This window comes from Ornithorhynchus anatinus, chromosome 2 (genome assembly GCF_004115215.2).
Source record: "Ornithorhynchus anatinus isolate Pmale09 chromosome 2, mOrnAna1.pri.v4, whole genome shotgun sequence".
In the NCBI taxonomy this organism is placed as follows: Eukaryota; Metazoa; Chordata; class Mammalia; order Monotremata; family Ornithorhynchidae; genus Ornithorhynchus; species Ornithorhynchus anatinus.
Window position 1 is genome coordinate 44,198,677 of NC_041729.1, and position 18,406 is coordinate 44,217,082.

The 18,406-nt window shown below is 41.5% G+C and overlaps 1 protein-coding gene across 7 annotated transcripts in view; it reads right to left on the reverse strand.

Annotated features, from left to right (window-relative positions):
• The window catches only part of LOC100080669 (transformation/transcription domain associated protein), a 161,312-nt gene that overhangs the window by 96,603 nt on the left and 46,303 nt on the right, over nucleotides 1-18,406 (reverse strand). For 5 of the 7 annotated variants that reach the window (XM_029058767.2, XM_029058766.2, XM_029058771.1 and 2 more), the window contains exons 22-30: nucleotides 12,648-12,799; nucleotides 9,307-9,506; nucleotides 8,493-8,710; nucleotides 8,146-8,352; nucleotides 5,959-6,219; nucleotides 5,119-5,280; nucleotides 3,845-3,941; nucleotides 3,145-3,266; nucleotides 92-262 (exon numbers count right to left, since the gene is read on the reverse strand). In XM_029058767.2, coding sequence (XP_028914600.1) covers nucleotides 92-262; nucleotides 3,145-3,266; nucleotides 3,845-3,941; nucleotides 5,119-5,280; nucleotides 5,959-6,219; nucleotides 8,146-8,352; nucleotides 8,493-8,710; nucleotides 9,307-9,506; nucleotides 12,648-12,799 — 1,590 coding nt within the window. The remainder of the gene's footprint in view (nucleotides 1-91; nucleotides 263-3,144; nucleotides 3,267-3,844; nucleotides 3,942-5,118; nucleotides 5,281-5,958; nucleotides 6,220-8,145; nucleotides 8,353-8,492; nucleotides 8,711-9,306; nucleotides 9,507-12,647; nucleotides 12,800-18,406) is intronic. The other 2 variants (XM_029058772.1, XM_029058768.1) reach the window with 1 other exon arrangement.

An 18,406-nucleotide genomic window follows, 5' to 3' on the forward strand; every position in this document is an offset into this window, starting at 1 on the left:
TGGAGGTGTGATTTTAATACGGCTTTGGCTTGGGGGTTGCATAGCTAATTAAGATAATTACATCTCCAATTTTTAAATATGCTCAACTTACCATCATCTGATCACAGAATTTATCATTGAAGGAGTTTGGGAAGAGCCTCGTGACGGAAGTTAGACGATTCACAACATTCAGGGTCAAACTTCGATAATCTCCCAACATCATCAGTAAAGGCCTCATGTGTGTGTGAATCTGATCAACTTCTATCGTAGCACCCTCCAAAAACTGTTACGATACATGAAGAGCAATATTAGAGACATAAATGTTGAGCAAGACAATTCTTAACAGTAAGATGCATTAGAGTTCAAGTTTTATAAATTATTTAATGAATTCAAACTTTTGAAGAAACCTCTCCATAAATCTCAATTTCAGAGGTTTACCTTGGGAATGACCTATTCCTTATTTTATGGCCCCTGTAACCAATGAATCAATTACATTTATTGAGTACTTACAGTGTACAGGGCATTGTATTAACCACTTGGAAGAGTACAACACAATAATATAGCACATTCCCTGTCCACAATGAGCTTACAATCTAGAGGGACAAGCTGACAATAAGGAACCCAAACTAGGCTTCATCAACAACTGCGATCTGCTCTAGAGCCACAGCAAGTGTAAGGAAAAGGCACATGCCCCAGGGGTTCTTCACAGGAATTGAGGGGGCCCAGTCATTATGGCAGATAATGGGAACTCAAGGGACCCCCACAAAGCAGCAGCAGCTTGCAGAAAGTTCAGCAGTAGTTGAGCTTCTCACCTGCTCCAGTTGCTGTTACCCTCTCTCATTCAACCAGTACATTCAGTCTGTCACCAAATCCTGTTGCTTCTACCTGCACAACATGTCTAAAAGCTGCCCTTTCCTCTCCAGGTTGGATACTGATCCATACTTAACCAAGGACTTATGATATCCTACTTTGACTCCTATCCTGCTCTGATTACTACATCAGTCTTCATGCTGACCTCTCAGACTCTTGTCTCTCCCCACTCCAGTCCATACTTTACTCTGCTGCCCTGATCATTTTTCTAAGAAAAAAACAAAAAACAATAAAAAGCTGCTCAGTTCATATTTCTACACTCCTCAAAAACCTCCCATCCATCCACCTCTACAACAAACTCCTTACCACTCTATCAGCTCTCCCCCATTTTACCTCACTGATCTCCTACTACAATCCAGCTCACACACCCCGTTCTACCGCCAACCTACTCTTCATACCTTGATCTCATCTATTCCACCACAGAGCCTGGTCCCGTTCTGTCTTCTGGCCTGAAACTCTCTTCTTCATATCTGACAGACCACTACTCTCCCACTTACAAAGTGTTCCTAAAATTACATCTCCTTTAAGAGTCCCTTCTTAACCACACCCTCACATCCCTCCCCTCTGTGCTGCCTATGCACGCGGATCTGTACCCCTTAAGCACTTGATGTTCACTCCATCCTCAGCACCAAGCTCTTATGGACATATCCTCACACTGCTATTTCCCCTACCTTAATTTATTATTCTGTCCATCTCCCCTCCTAGAATATAAGCTCCATTTGGGTAGGGATTGGACCTACCAACTCTATCATACTGTACTTTCCCAAGCACTTAGTAAAGTGCTCTGAACACAGTAAGTGTTCAATAAATACCAATGACTAACTGTTCTGCCTGTAGGTGTCTTGGTTCTAGTTGAGTATTAAGACATGTGTGAGGTGGAAGTGGGGTGAAGGGAAAAAGATCGAGTGCAAATGGGAGTATGTGTGGTGAGACTAGGTACTTATTTTGACAATAATAAAAACATTTTTTAAGTAATTACTCTGTATATTTCAGGGAAATATTGATGTCCCAGGAGTAACTGTTCTTACAACTCTGTTCTCCTGAATCCCAGTCCTGTGCTCTTCCCACTAGGCTTCACTCCTTCTTGTGTGGTCAAAAGAACATTCCCTAATAGCATTTTCCCCAAAATGCAGTGAAAACAGGTGTTACGGAAGAACTGGGTTTACAGTACTGAGCTTTTTCTAGCCTCTAAACACTTGTGATGAGCATTGCTCAAACCCTAATAGTCAATTTATAAAACCAAGTACAAAACAATGTACGAAACACTACAAAAATGTACCAGTAAATGCCCTTACAATGGTTTGGAACAAGCTCAGTCAAGATACAGTGAACTTCTCCTGAGAAGCAGCACAGTCTAGTGGAAAGAGTGCAAACCAGAGAGCCAAAGGACCTGGGTTTTAATTCTAGCTCTGCCACTTGCCTGTGTGACCTTCGGCAGGTCACTTAATTTCTCAGTGGCCGTTTCCTCATCTGTAAAATGGGGATGAAATAGCTGTTCTCCGACCCCCCCAGCCTAGATTAGATTGTGAGCCCAATTAGGCAGCATGGCTCAGTGGAAAGAGCACGGGCTTGGGAGTCAGAGGTCATGGTTTCTAATCCCGGCTCTGCCGCTTGTCAGCTGTGTGACTTTGGGCAAGTCACTTCTCTTTGCCTCAGTTCCCTCATCTGTAAAATGGGGATTAAGACTGTAAGCCCCACGTGGGACAACCTGATCACCTTGTATCCCCCCAGCGCTTAGAACAGTGCTTTGCACATAGTAAGCGCTCAACAAATGCCACCATTATTATTATTATTAGGGAGACAGATTGTACTTGACCTGATTGTCTTGTATCTACCCCAACGCCTAGTACAGTGCTTGGCATTCAGTAAGCGTGTTACAGATATAATCCACTTTAATTGGCATTATCACCATTATCGAAGGCAGAAAGTGCTTGGCCCCTAGAAGCCACCCTCCCTCTCAGTGGTCCTGTCCTATTTCTTATTTAAAACTATGCTGACATCAAAGAAGCCTAATTAGTCTTACCTCAGTGACAGTACCATCTCCTGCTCAGGGTTGGCAAGAGAGGGGCAGAAGAATACCTTCACGGAGGGGAAATTTGATGTAGACTCATTTTAGGAAAAGAGGAATTTGTTATTTTTCATGTTTTAAGACAGAACCTCCCCTACCGTCTACCTGCCAATGATAAACTCCATACATTACTTCTTTGCGAGAATTGAGTATAATGATAGGGAACAGATAAAAGCAGTGTTTCAAAGCAATTCTTCTACCAGCTTTTTTCAGCCAATACCACTAACCTTTCTCATACAGGCTTCTCCTGCCTCCTGAAGTTCATTATTTGTGGAATTAAGTGCCTTGAAAAGTGCAGCAATGATTTTCTCTCTGGACTGAGGAAGGTAATTGCAGGCAGCTAGAGCATCTACGGAAAATAAAGTCAATTATTTTTGTTTGTCTTGCTCTTTGACAGAAATCAGAATTTGGTGTTTCTCTAAAGGACTGATTTCAGGCTTTATGAAAAATACAAACGGTAAAATTAAAGCAATAGGCACATGAATGGAGTAATATCAGTTGTGTCACAGGTACATTATCTTAAGCAGTAATTACTGGATTTCTATTGTCCCAGCTAATGGGAGGATGCTGGCCTTTATACTGAGGTGTCATGAATATTACCATTAAGCGGTTTAAGATCAATGGATAAAGATACACAATAATGCAAAAATATTCAGCGTAAGCCTCACAACTTTTTCCACTCAATACAAATGCTGAATGCCATGTGTCTTCTAAATGTTCCTTTCAGTTTAATGATGTAACAAAATGAAGGGTGCATTAGCACTAACATTTTTTTATTCAAAAGATACCTTAGACATTATAAAAAATTGGAAAGTACAACTTGTTTTGAATTCATTAAATGTGGAAAAAAATAAAGAACAGTGCAACAGTTCCCATCTCATTTTACATTTATATTATCTAATTTTGCAATATTTATATTTAACTTACTTAAAGCTGCAATTCGCAAAGGTACAAGTGATGGAAGACTTTTATAACAGGGTAGTTTCATTAAGGCTGCATCTTCAGCCTCACACAAATTCAGCAGCTGAAAAACAGAGATAAAACAATTTAATTTAGTCTGTTGATTTTAATGAAGACATTAATAAAAGCACACTCTTCTATACACCCAATTCAACAGCCATTAAGAACTTCATAAATATTTTCAGTCAGGGCAATTATTTTCAAAGTCAAATTCTTAAAACTCAAATTTAAAAGCTAATGTTCATCTCGGCATTGTTTTTAAATGTCTACCTGCACCATTAGATTGGACGGTCTTCAGGGACAGGGATCATGGCTCCTAATTCTACTGTACTCTCCCAAATGTTTAATATACTGCTCTACAGCAAATAAGTACTCAATAAATACTATTAATTATTCTAAAACAAGTAAAATATTGCAGAGAGAAAAGACACCATGTCCCTGTAATTGAAGGACCACTTAGCTGAGCATCCAGTCAAAAAGTTATTATTAATTATACTAAGAAAGGTTTTCCCATTCTCTAATGGATACTATTCAATATGACACAACAATCTCAATTCCAAGGACCATAAAAATCAACTGGGCTAGTCTTCATAAGATTCTCAATTATTATAAATCAAAGTTAATTGGCTCAAGACTTATTTACAGCTTTAAGCTTTTTTTTTATCTTGTCTGTAGGGGTAATGTCCTCACTCTTTAATGGAAGTGTATGGAACTATATAGGGTGAAGTGTCCTACAAGTCTTGGCTCTCTCCACAACAGAAAGGCTTATATAGGAATTCACCCAATTCTTTCCCGACTTTTCGTCTGCACTGCCCTCCAGAAAAAAAAATCCACCCAGTGTCCTCCCTACATCCAAAGAATCTTGCTTTTTTTTCTTTTTTACATAAAATTAAACACCTACCCAAGCATTTCAGACAGAATGTTACCTACATCTACACAAGAAATTGAGCTGCTGGAGCCAGGTGAGTTTCCAAAGCCTTTGGTGCACAAATGTTTCCCTTCAACAATTTTCCATTCCCCATACTCAGCCAATACTCCAGCTGTCTACTCCAGGCAAACAGCTAGAACCTCACTTCCATTCACATTACCTAAATCATCTTCAGCTGACCTGCTTATCCCTTCAAATATGCTATCTATCCCACTCCCTGCATATGGCCTAAGCGATAAGTCTCCTGACTTTCCTAGCAGCTTGACAGGCATATTTAATAAAGCTATTTCTAAATATTCTAAAAGGGATCTACCTCTGTATAGAAAACCTTGTGCTCTACCACATTGAGGTCCATTGTAAACAGTCTTGGTTGTAGAGTTGTACAAAATGTGTTTCCTTCCATTAGGCCAATCTGAGCATTTGCAGGTTGATGCCTGAGTAAATGTTTTTTAGGAGGAACCATATCTTGAAGGACCTACAAAGAGAGAAAGATATCATTATTGGCATGATTTTCATCTAAAAAGTACTTTGTGAATCTCTAAATTATGGGCCAGTGAGGCTAGCTTCAGAAGTTGTCACCCTTCTGTAAGCTACAGGAATTCTGACTTTGCTTTCCCAAGAACAGTGGAACAAGAGAGATCCTTCACCAACAAGCCCCACAGAGCTTAAGATGTGTTTAGTGAGTCTCTAAAATTTTCTTGCTAAAAAAAAAAAAAACCCCATTGCCAGTCTGCCCCACCCTGAGGTAGTCAACAGGTAACAAAGTGAGGACTCTTATCTAGTCACTCAACATCTATAACTACTGACTGTGCAAAGTGAGTTCAATCCCTGTTCTCCCTCCTACTTAGATTGGGAAACTCAAATGGTACAGGGACTGTGCCCAACCTGGATAATCTTTATCTCCCCCAACAATTAGAACCGTCCTTGACACCCTGTAAACACATAACAAATATCAGTAAAAAAAGTGAGTGACAGTTATTTTTACGGTTGCACTGAAACAGTGGGAAGTGAAGGTGAATTCAGGACTTTGTTCATATAAAGGTCATATTAAAAGTTGTAAGCCAACGCAGTACTTCAAATAGGCTTCATTTCAAACCAGAATTTTCAGTGTTCAATCTTTTACAGAAATGATTCCAATTTTGAATCCCCTCACCTCTTTATGTGGTTCCATTATCACAGTGACACTTTTTCCAGTGACTTGTGCTAACACCTGCAGTGAATGCATAGCTTGCTTCCTCACAGTGGAATTTGGAGAGGTGACTTCTCGCACCAGATCATGTGTTACGTGGTGGAAAGACTTTTCCTGAGCGGAGAGAATCTCTTCAGATTTTTCCTCATCTTTCAAGGGGGTAGCACACCTAATCAGAAGCTGCTCCAGAGTCGTTTTTGCCATAGCTACTGCTCCATTGGAAACCTATGAAGTTATTGAGACATTTGAGTCAATACCAATTAATGTCATTTAGGAGAACTGTATCAATTTAAATATCTCATATTAGTCACCTCTATAGCCACACGCAAGTGTACATAAGAACGCACAGTCGATTCTACCATAAGATGGGTTTTCATTAGGTGTTTTGGAGAGAACACTGTTGGAGAAACTTGTAAATGTTCTTCCCATACTGGACATATCCCCAAATCCCTCTTCCTTCTGTATTGACTATGCACTTGGCTCTATGACCTTTGGGAATTTCATATCCGCCCCACCCTCAACCTCACAGCACTTACATATGTATCTTTAAATTAGAGATTTTAATTTTATATTGATGTCTGCCTCTCCCTCTAGACTGTAAGCTCATTATGGGTAGGGGATCTATCTGCCAAAACCACTGTATTATACTCTTCCAAGCACTTAGTACAGTGCTCTGTACAGAGTAAGCACTCAAATACCATTCAAGATTAAATATCTTTGGTGATGGTATCTGGATAGGACACAAAGTGATATCAGAAGAAACAATCGCGCTCATGCACATGGCATCGATGAAGGGACAAGTACTGTACAGAGATCTCCGCCACTTGTCAGCTCTATGATGGTGGGCAAGTCATTTAACTTCTCTGGGCCTCAGTTACGTCATCTGGATAATGGGGATGAAAAGTGTGAGCCCCACGTGGGACAACCTGATTACCCTGTATCTTACCCCAGCACTTAGAACAGTGCTTGGCACATAGTAAGCGCTTAAATACCAACATTATTATTATTATACCAAAGGTTATCAAGAATGGAGCCCCCTCTAATTCTAAATTCTAATAATTTCAGCTCCTCGATTGATTGAAAGATAAGCAACAAAGTTACGCCTGGCAGGTGAAGTACTACCAAATCTACCTCTTTACGGGTCGGGAACGTATCTATCAACTCTACTGTATTTTCCCAAGGGCTTAGTATAGTCCTCAGCCCTCAGTATGTACTCAATAAGTACCATCAACTGACTACAGATGTTTAGGAGATAGACTTAAAAGATGTGAGATATTACAAAGGAAAGGGTGACTACTTTACTTCCCACTCATCATCAATTAACTACACTGAAGGATAATCACTTTTGATGTTCCTGACATAACATTAACCCACTCTCTGCACCTTGATCTTGTCAATCCTACTACCGACCCCTTGCCAACATCCTCCTTCTGGCCTGGAACTCCCTCCCTGTTCATATCTAACAGACCATCATTCTCCCCATCTTCAAAACCTTCTTAAAAACCACATCTCCTACAAGAGTCCTTTCCTGTCTAAGCCCTCATTTTCCCTGTCCGCCCTCCCCTCTGTGTTGACCTTATACTTAGATCTGTACCCCTTGAGCACTTGATATTTTCCCGACAGAACCTAGCATATACCCTTATTCTCTGCCATTCTCTCCATCTGCAATTAATTTCAATGTGTCTCCCCCCTAGGCTGTAAACTCCTTGTGGATCATGTCTACCAACTCCAATGTATTGTACTTATCCATGAGCATAGTGCAGTGCTCTGCACACAGTAAGCATTCAAATACCACTGACTGACTGGTGTAGCACAATGAACATCTCAAGTTACAGAATGGACAGGATTGAACACAAATCAAATAAAAGGAATTGAAAGTAGGTGTTTCTTCCCCCCACACTCATATTGAAAAAATCTTCTCCAGTAACTAGAGTTGTATTTTAATATGAGTAACAAAATTACGAATGGTATGAAAATTTAAGTTTCCCAACAATTCAACTTGAATTTTTTTTTAAATTGCTAAAAATAATTAACTTTTTTAAACAATATAGTTATTGTCAAAAAATTGGGATGTTTCTAATATACACAGTATGGAATTCTACCCAGCTAATGCTTTTCACAATTCCCAAATACTAGTTGAAATATCCATACATTAAATACCTCTCCTGTCAGGTCCATCATAACAAAAAGAAGCGCTTTGAGGAAAGTCTGTTGGTTCTGGAGGACCCAAATGAGAGGCAGTCGTTCCATGAGAAATTTAATGGACACCACACCCCCTAGCTTCGCATACCAAGCTTGTTCATAACAGCAAGCACATAAGCGTTCCACGATATAAGAAAAGAGTGGGAGCTGGCAAGCCTGAAAAGTGGAAAAAAAACATGATTCAATACCTTGAATATGTTCTATATATACCAAATTCTGTATTTTTAAAAATGATTTTTATATGCCAAAAATATAAATTGGCTGGAATAAACTTTATCTATAGAGAAGTTCCTTACCCTTTCCTTGGATCCCAGGATAATACTTGCAACATCAAATATGACTGCTAGAGCCACCTCCCCTATTTTGCAAAGTTCCTTTTCTTCATAAGCCATGCAAATGGCTATTGCATCAATAAGCACCAAGGGATCCATTCCTTTCGATCCATTTTCTTCACTATGAAACATGGCTGTGCTTGGCTGACTGCCCACCTGATAGCACTGTAGCAAGAAAGGACCTAGAATTTACATGAAAGACACACAGGCAAAAATAAAGAATTCTTAACGTGTTTCAACGAAGAGTGGAGCCAGTGAAAATACCATGGATAGTGGTATTTCTCCAAGAACTGCAGTACAAGTAACTACCACTAATGAAGAAACTATCTATGGCTATAATCTTAATTATAACTATTAACAATAATACTCCTTGTGGAATTTCTTAAGCACTTACTATATGTTAAAGACTGCGTATTAATCACTGAGGTAGATACAAGGTAATCAGGTCACACACAGTCCTTCTGCCGCAAGAGTTTCAAGACTCAAAATAAGAGAACAGGTATTGAATCCCCACTCTATAGATGTGGAAATGGAGGCACAGAGAAGTTAAGTGACTTGCCCAAGGTTACACAGCAGGCAACTGGCAGAGTTAGGATTAGAACCCAGGTCCTTTGATTCCCAGGTCCAAGCTCTTTCCATGAGGCGATGCTATTTCTAGAATCCCAACAAAACCAACAGGTTCAAAAAGACACAAGTACTTACACTGCAACTTCATATCTTCAAAACCCTCCTAATTCAAATGCCTCTTCCCACGCCCCGTGACCATTCCCAAACTTACCACACTGCTGGGCTACCGCAACCATCGTATAGTGACGAATTAAACTGGCTACAAAAGGCAGAGCACTAGGCCGCAGATCTTTGATCACAGCCGACATGAATGCGCCGGTCAATGCTTGCTCAAATGTTTTCCGGGCAGGGGTGTCCTGAGCCTTGTATCGATGTGAAATTATTACACTGGGTATCGACTTCTCTGTAAAGCTAAGAGACAAAATTAAATCCATTACCATATCCTGAGACTCTACTGAACTGACAATTTGACCATGACTACCAGAGACTTCATTTACAATCGGTGCCCACTTCCTTCCTGTTCAGATAGGGCTGAAGCAGTTCATTTATTCCACTTTAGTTTTAATAAATCCTGGGTTCAAATATGATGGATGGCTCAATTGTACTATGAACATTTAATCGCCAACAGTTCAACAGAGGCTAAACATATTCCGAAGAATATGTATACAGGCAACAGAATGAAATTCAATTACACAATGGCATTTTCAATATTTTGAGCTTCATTTTCTATTTTAAGAGAGATGACATTTAATTTTGATTTGTAAAGACTGAAGTGTTATTAAACAAATCAATTCCCAATAACGGCAATTCTGGTCAAAGCTCAAATTGATGCCTAAGCACCTATATTTATATCAAGAATGGCAAATGAAAATTGCACATAATAAGGCTGTCATACAGTTGAACGATAGCCTACTTCCCTATTCTTGAATGCAACAAATACTAAAGAAATCACAAAAAGATCGCGAGAACAGAACTAAATTATTGCAACATTCATCACGGTGAGATATTGCAAGGAAACTAAACTTTCTCCTGGATGTTCAAAGCAAATTGAGAAAATATTTCATTACAGATTCAAGTGCTGCATTTTTTTTATACTCTAATTTAATTTGCTACTTTGTTCTCACCATGTCTTCTTCCTTCTCCCTCATTTTACCCATCCTCCCATCTCCCTCCCACAAGCTACTGGGCTTGGATTGTCGGTCGTGAAATATTTACTTCCCCATCTTCGAGAATCTCACCCCAAGGCTGAAGGGGTGAGAGCACCTGAACCACAGGAGATCTTTCCCCTAATGAAGGAAATGGAAATCAATCAATAGTATTTATTGGGTGCTTACCGTGTGCAGAGCGCTGCATGAAGCACTTAGAAGAGTACAATATAACAGACTTGGTAGACATGTTCCCTGCCTACAATGAGCTTACAGTCTAAAGAAACCATAACAGGTTCCAAAAGCCCCTGTGCCCCAATCCTCAATTTAAAAATAGATCTGGAGTGCCTTTCCTAGTAGAGAAGCAAGTGTCTTTCCATGGACTTATGCTCTAGTCTCCTTTATGACGCACACTCTAAGGTGCAAATAATAATAATAATAAAAATGGTATTTGTTAAGCACTTACTATGTGTCAGACACCGTACTAAGTGCTGGGATGGATACAAGTAAATCAGGTTGGTCCTATGTGGGGCTCAGTCTCGATCCTTATTTTGCAGATGAGGTAGCTGAGGCAGAGAGAAGTGAAGTGACTTGCCCAAGGTCACACAGCAGACGAGTGGCAGGGGTGGGATTAGAACCCATGACCTCTGACTCCCAGGCCCAGACTCTATCCACTACACCATGCTGCTCCTCTGTAGAGTACCCTGTGGAGTAGGGTACAGATCTGTAGAATACAGCTGTACAGTATGCTGAGCTGGAGCCTTACCTTGACCTACCAAAAGTGAAAGCCTGAGGCCAGGGAGTACTACCTCAGGTTAGTGCCCAATTATTGGCAAATCCACTGAAGTCAGCAATCCTTCTAAGCTTCCTAGGACCAGCCTCCCTGCATCCCACCACACCACCACAGGAACTCACTCAAATAACCAAAGGCTGGGAAACTGTCCACATGCATGGAGCCCTCTAGGCTGTAAGCTCGACGAGGGCAGGGAACGTGTCTACCAACTCTGCTATACCCACGCACTTAGTGCAGTGTTCTGCAAAGAGTAAACATGCAATAAAAAAAGACTGATTGTCTCTTAAGCTTTGTGAGGACCTCCTCCCTTCCCAGAACTGGTTTTAGCTAGCTTTAAATTATCTTTGAATGCAAATTTTATACTTTATTGTTGCTCTGTTTTCCACTGCTATTGTTTACATCAATAAATATGACTGATTTAAAATTCCATTGTTATTGTTTACATCAATAAACATGACTGATTTAAAACTGTCGGTTCCATATGGCAGAAGGGGTTGTTTACTTCATATTTACCCCAGCTTTTAGCACGGTGCTTACCACAACTCCTAATAAATAGCATATTTATTTTCATGAGTATGAAAACATGCTCATCTTCCTCAAGCCTTATAAGCCCCGGAAGTCAAGGTGCCCACCTCAACTGTTATCTCTCCCCCAGGAGGACATTTATATGGTGGAGGTCAGGAGGGCAACCATCATATAGTTCTTCCAAACCCTGAGACAAAATACTGGGTTGGAGGGTCCGTTAGTCTGACCCAATAATGGCATCGTTCGCACAGAAACGCTCTCAAAGTAATTTTTCAAAAATACTGAACAGACTCAAAGAATAGATTGAAAAAGTGTAGCCAAGGTTAGAAGTCAAGAGTCCTACCTTGTCCAAGCAAAAATCAATATTTCTATCCTTTGGTTGTACTGTACTACTTATTTCCCTACTCTTACAAAAGCAAAGAAAGCTGCTTGCATTAAAACAAGCTCAAATGAAAAGAGTTGTGAGAGTGCATGAGTAAAAATTATGTTACTTAAGTGCTTACTATTTTCCAAGCACTGTACTAAGCACTGGGGTAGATAAAAGATAATCAGGTTGGACACAGTCCCTGTCCCACATGCGGCTCACTGTCAATGCAGAAGGGAGTAGGATTTAATCCCCATTTTACAGATGAGGAAAATGAAGCCTGGAGGAGTGATGTGACTTGCCCAAGGTCACAAAGCAACTCCTAGACCCAAGTTCTTCCCACTAGGCCACGTTGCTTTCCAATTCTACACAATATTCCTCCAGGACATTCCTCCTGTCTTGTACCTCTAGCTTTCTTTATCCAGATGAGGGAATAGCAAGTGGACCAAGGGTCAGAGATTTCTGAGCAAAACAGAAGGGATTCTGAAAGTCATATTTCATTTTCTCCTTCGCAAACTTTCAAGGTCCCGGAGGCAAAGAGAAGCACTGGCTTAAAACAACCAGCTCAACTGTAGATCATATTCCCTCCTTGCTCACTCACAGATCCTGCTGCTTGTACATTCCACACTAGAGAACCTAGAGGGCCTTTTCTAGTCTTGATTTCTAGAGCATGTTATGTAGAGAATCACATCCCTTCATCTCACAGGCTGAAATTTTCCACTTACTTTGGATGTGCAAGGAGTTGATATAAGGCATGTTTATTGTCATCGAGACTCATCATGGCCACCAAAAAGCATTTGATCACTTCCCATGCCTGCCTCCGGTAGTATGGCTCTGTATTAGCGCTCTTCAGGCAGTCCAAAGCGGTCTCAATTGCCTAAGGGAGAGAACAAATAACCAGTCAGGCTCCTGCATTGCTCAAGCCATTCGGGAGAGCATATAATTTGAAGCAAACCTCAACAAAAAGAGACTAAATGCATTTCTTTAGTAGTAGATCACAAACCCCCAAGTTGAAACCTCTGGGCAGTTATGGAGATCAGAGGTCCAGAATGGGGCATGCCCCAATCTACTTCCTGCAACTATATCAACATGATCAAGACTACCTCCTGTTTCTCTTAGCCACTATCTGCTCTGCCTTCTCTCTGCATCCCGTCAATTTCCTGCCCTCTATCTGACTCTAAAGAGAGTAAGACTCAGTTAAGGGTCTGATCATGCCTACAGCTGGTGAAGGAAAAGTAAGCTCTTTATGGACAAGGAATGGGTCTGGTATTTCTGATGTACTGTATTCTAGTAACCTCTTAGTACAGAGTTCTACACATAGTACATGCTCAATAAAGATGATTGATTGAAAATTGTTACTGTGGCTGTTCCTCATCTCAACAAATAATGATAATAATATTTGTTAAACACTTACTATGTGCAGAGCACTGTTCTAAGCGCTGGAGTATACAGGGAAATGAGGTTGTCCCACGTGAGGCTCCCAGTCTTAATCCCCATTTTACAGATGAGGGAACTGAGGCACAGAGAATAATAATGTTGGTATTTGTTAAGAGCTTACTATGTGCCGAGCACTGTTCTAAGCGCTGGGGTAGATACAGGGTAATCAGGTTGTCCCATGTGAGGCTCACAGTTAATCCCCATTTTACAGATGAGGTAACTGAGGCACAGAGAAGTAAAGTGACTTGCCCACAGTCACACAGCTGACAAGTGGCAGATCCGACATTCGAACCCATGACCTCTGCCTCCCAAGCCCGTGCTCTTTCCACTGAGCCACGCTCCTTCCTGTCACTCTTTTTGAAGGTAGTATAGGGGTTACCAGAGCTCAGAAGAATTGCAAGATAAAAATTTGGAGTTCTCTGGCACTAAAGAGTTAGTGTACCTGAAATACACTAATACACTGATTAGACTGTAATCCCATCAAAGGGCAGGGACTGTCTCTATCTGTTACCCATTTGTACATTCCAAGTGCTTAGTACAGTGTTCTGCACATAGCAAGTGCTCAATAAATACTATTGAATGAATGAATGAAATAGCCTAACAGATCATTCACTGAATGCAATCTCTAGGGAAAATTCTCTTTCTGAGGGGGGAAGGGAGGAGGAAAGAGAGGTAAAGGGGTAGAGGGAAGTAGAAGTGGGGGAAAGTAACATGACATAAGGAATTCCATTGTTTTACTATGAAATGAAATCCAATCATCCATGCTCAAATAGAGAACATGAGATTATGTAAATCAAGTGACCTGTGACGACCTCTTGCTACAGAGAAGTGAATATGTTTTTCCCCACATAAAGAAAAGACGGCATTTTTCCATTCGACAGATTAACTAGATGCTCTCATAATCTTCTACACAACCTTATCAATGTCCCAATTAAAAGAACAATGAGCTTTCTGCAGACCACTGATGTGGAACTTTTATGCCTGAAACACTACAATAAAAAATAGATTTCTTGGGTTTTTACTGAACTCTCCATTTAAAAACCATGATTATTTTTTTCCCTGTTCAACTCCTAGGTATACATTGCCAATGAGATAGCCTGAGGGCAGAAAGAACACTGGATATATTTAAAGTACCTCAAACCATCTAAAGAAGAAATTACCTTTGATAATAACTGAATAAATTTTATTCAGAGAACCAAAGATAACCTCAGATAACACTGACTTAGTACCTGTAAACAAATGATTGTTATTTAGAAGCAAAGCTTGCAATATCAGCTTGTTTGATGCCAAAGCACAGGATGATTATATTAATATACATAACAAGCATTACACTCACTGAAAATTCATTTTATGTTTGTAGAAAGTATTACTAAATAATTAAGCCACAACAACCCACATAGGAAAGCCACACTAAATACGGATAGGAAGTGAGAGTTTTTCACTTAGCATTGTTTCTCCACTAAAAGTCACATTACAAGCCTACTTATGCATGCTTTCTCTCAAAATGTGATATAGTGAAGCCCGTTGTGGGCAGGGAATGTGTCTGTTTATTGTTATATTGTACTCTCTCAAGTGCTTTGCACACAGTAAGTGCTCAATAAATATGACTGAATGAATGAATGCCACTACTGTTACCATCTTCAAGAAAAAAGATTAAAGGCCATCAGACTATGACACTACTGTGGCACCCTCAATGCTGGAAAGATCCTAACCTGAGTTTTTCTGAACTAGCTACTAAAGGATACCGTTGACTACATGTTCCCAGAATTGCAAAGTGATTACAGTGATGTGATTCAGATCACAATTTCACGTGGTACAGCAGACATAATGTCTGCAGCATCTAAAAGGATACAGTGCTATGCACACAGAATGAGTTTAATAAATATCAATGATCAATGTAGGGGGTCACTGAAACACATGGAGGCGGAAATTCACTCCTAGGGACCCCTCCCTGAGAGGGGGCTAAAGAAACCTAACAGATCACCTATCAGCCCATCGGGATCACAGTCAATCACCTGGCAGGATTGGGAGACAAAGATCAGGGAGTACTAGAGTGAAGAAATCCCCTCGGCCATCTTGTGGAAGAGGTTTCTGAGGTTAGATCCCTGGGAGATTAGGACCCAGAGAGGATCAGAGACGCGTTTCTGGAGCGACATGTCACAGGAGAATGGTTCTCCAAGGCATACACCTATATTGAAGGATGAATTCCTGAGAGGTGAGGTCTCTCCCCATGAGAAGGAGGTGAAACTAGATCCTGGGACACTGCAAGAGAGGAGGGGAGAGAGCCAGAAACACCTGGGCACCAAGAAAATAGAAAGGGCCCTGGGAAAAGCAGGGAAAAACTGTTGAAGAAGGGGACAGGCGTGTAGGATCCGAAATCTGTTTGTTCTTACAAGTACCTAATTAATGGATTAACAATGCTTGCCATTCCTCTATTAAAAACTTCCTCAGCTCAGCCACTGTGTCTGCTTAATGGACAGAGTTGGGTAATTCCAGGACAATAGGGAGATGTGCTTGAACAGGAAGTTGGGTACGGACAAGAGGATGGAGTCCTTTCTCCCCTGACCTCCTGTAGCCAATCCTGTGGGAAGGGGCATCTGGCTAGACTCCAGCAGAGCCCCCTGCCACTTGAAGGGGCCAAAGATTCGAAGACAAGGAGTGGAGGTGGTGGCCAAGGGGGTGCAAGGAATGGAGTTCGCTAGGCAAGGGGCCCCCATCCTGTCTATCCATGGATAGGCAGAACCGGAGGGCTTCAGGACTCTCGTGGGGTTGGGGCTCTCCTAGGCTGTTTCGGCCAAGATTTGGGGCTGATCATCATAGACCTGTCCAAATAAGCTGCTTCTGGTCTGGGTCAGGTACTGGTCAGCCTGGAGCAAAGCCTGTCTCAGCCTCCCTTTAGTCCAGGACCTTTAATAGGATGTCCTCCACTTTGACTCTTTCATTGGGCATCCTTCTGAACATCTCCAAAACAAGATCCCTCTCCACTTTGAACATCTCATAGCCTCCAGCCCTGGTGTAGCCACCTTGGCTCAGCTCTTTATCCAATGGCTGGCAGCCCTGGGTAGATGCCACCTGGTTCTGGTGTAGCTGGGAGTGACAGAGTTGGGCAATCCCAGTCATTAGCTCTGCCTGGTACTTTCCATCCTGATCCTTGGACAATTTTTTCCTGAAAACAGGCCAAAGCTTTCATCTCTATCTTCCTGAGTTTGCTCTGACAAAAACCCTGTTCTGTGGGCAAGAAGACCCCATGCATCTCATTATCATAAGTGGCCACAGCTCCGTTGACCATCTCCCCTTTACCGGCCATGACAAGAGTGGTAACGTCTTTCTCCAGGCAGGACAGGATCCTGCTCGTGTCACCTCCCAGTAGCTCTGCACCAACCCACTGAAATGTGTCCCGGTGACGATGGTAAGGTTGGTTGTTGCCATCTGCAAGCGTTTTCAGCAACAATGCTGCTAACAGTGGCTCTCTCCGTGGAGGTGGGGTGGAGCCCAGCCCTCACTCAGACACTCCAGCCATCCCATCTCTGGCCCTGGCATGGGGAACACAAAGCATTTTGGGGAAGGGAAGTAGTCCCACAAGCACTGCCAGAGAGGACTGTATTCCAGGCTCTTCTTCTTGCTCCCTGTTTTCAGCTCCAGGGAGTTCTCCATGTACTCATCCTTCATGACCCATTTCTTGTCTATCTCCAGCTGCAGAGTGAAGTTCCACATGGGCCACATGAAGGTTGAAGCAGGGCAACCCAAAGCCATGCTGAAGGGTCAAATAAGTAGCTTGGCTGATGATTTGCTTCAGTCCCCTGTGAAACTTTCAACTTGACAGGCCCCGGGTAACCTCCAAATTTCTAAAAATCATCATAACATTTACTAAATCTAGTCTGTAAATTCCTTGTGGGCAGGGAACCCATCTGCGCTTAGTATAGTGCTTTGCATACAGTAAATGCTCAGTTAATAGCACTCACTGATCAACAGTGGATGCCTGTGCCCAAAAGACCTATTCCCATGAGACACACAGACAACTAAAGATTACTATTTCAAACTTGGAGTGTGGAATGACAATACATCTGTAAAGAGTAAAGTGTTTGATCAGACTGCTTCTGAGAAAACATGCACGTAGCCCAGGACCTTCACTGGCAACCCAGAACTCAATTCCATTACATACGTCTGTGACCTAAGCAGCATTCAGTGCAACAAACAACAAGCACCAAAACCAGATTCCTTGATTAGTTCCATCAGCTTCACTAACAGGCTATACTCAACACCAACTGTCCAAACAGCATCATAAAGTCCTGGAACAAAGCCAATCTACCAGGAATGAAGCTATGCTCCCTTCAATGAAACCGTGAAGGAGACCATATGAAGAACACCTAAACAGTTGTCACACAATGAGCTGGAACTGGACAACTGAGGGAAAGAAGAGGGAGAAAACACTTTAAGGCTATCTACCAATCTCAGCCAATGCCAAGAAGCCTAGCCAAGAAAAAAGCACGGTCTACTGGAAAGAATGAGGACCTGGGTTCTAATTCCAGCTCTGTCTTCTGTGTGACCTTGGGCAAGGTGCTTAACTTCCCTGTGCCTCAGTTACTTCATCTGTAAAAAAAAATAGATTCAATCCTCCTCTACCTTAGGCTGTGAGCTCCAGGTGGGACAGGGGCTATGTCCAACTTGACTGTACTCTACCCTAGTGTTTAGTACAGTGCTTGGCACCTCATAAGTATTTAACAAATACCACAATTCATACAACAACAGAGTCTCAACAAAGTTGAAAAGCAAGGGTGGCAGAAAGATCGTTTGTACACACGAAACAAAGAGGTTTGGGTTCTGTTCTGAGCAGAAGGTTCCAGAAGAGAGGAAGACAAAGAAGCCAAAACAAAAACTCTGCAAACTGTAAATCCTTCTGGGTGTATTCTGTGGTCAGGAATGTCAGGTCTATGTCAGCTTTTGGGGCCACAAAACCACCTATAGGTCATCTTTACTGTCACTAGTACCTTCTAATACAAAGAACAGTTATATGCCTTCCCATGTGATTAGTATCATTTCCCAATAT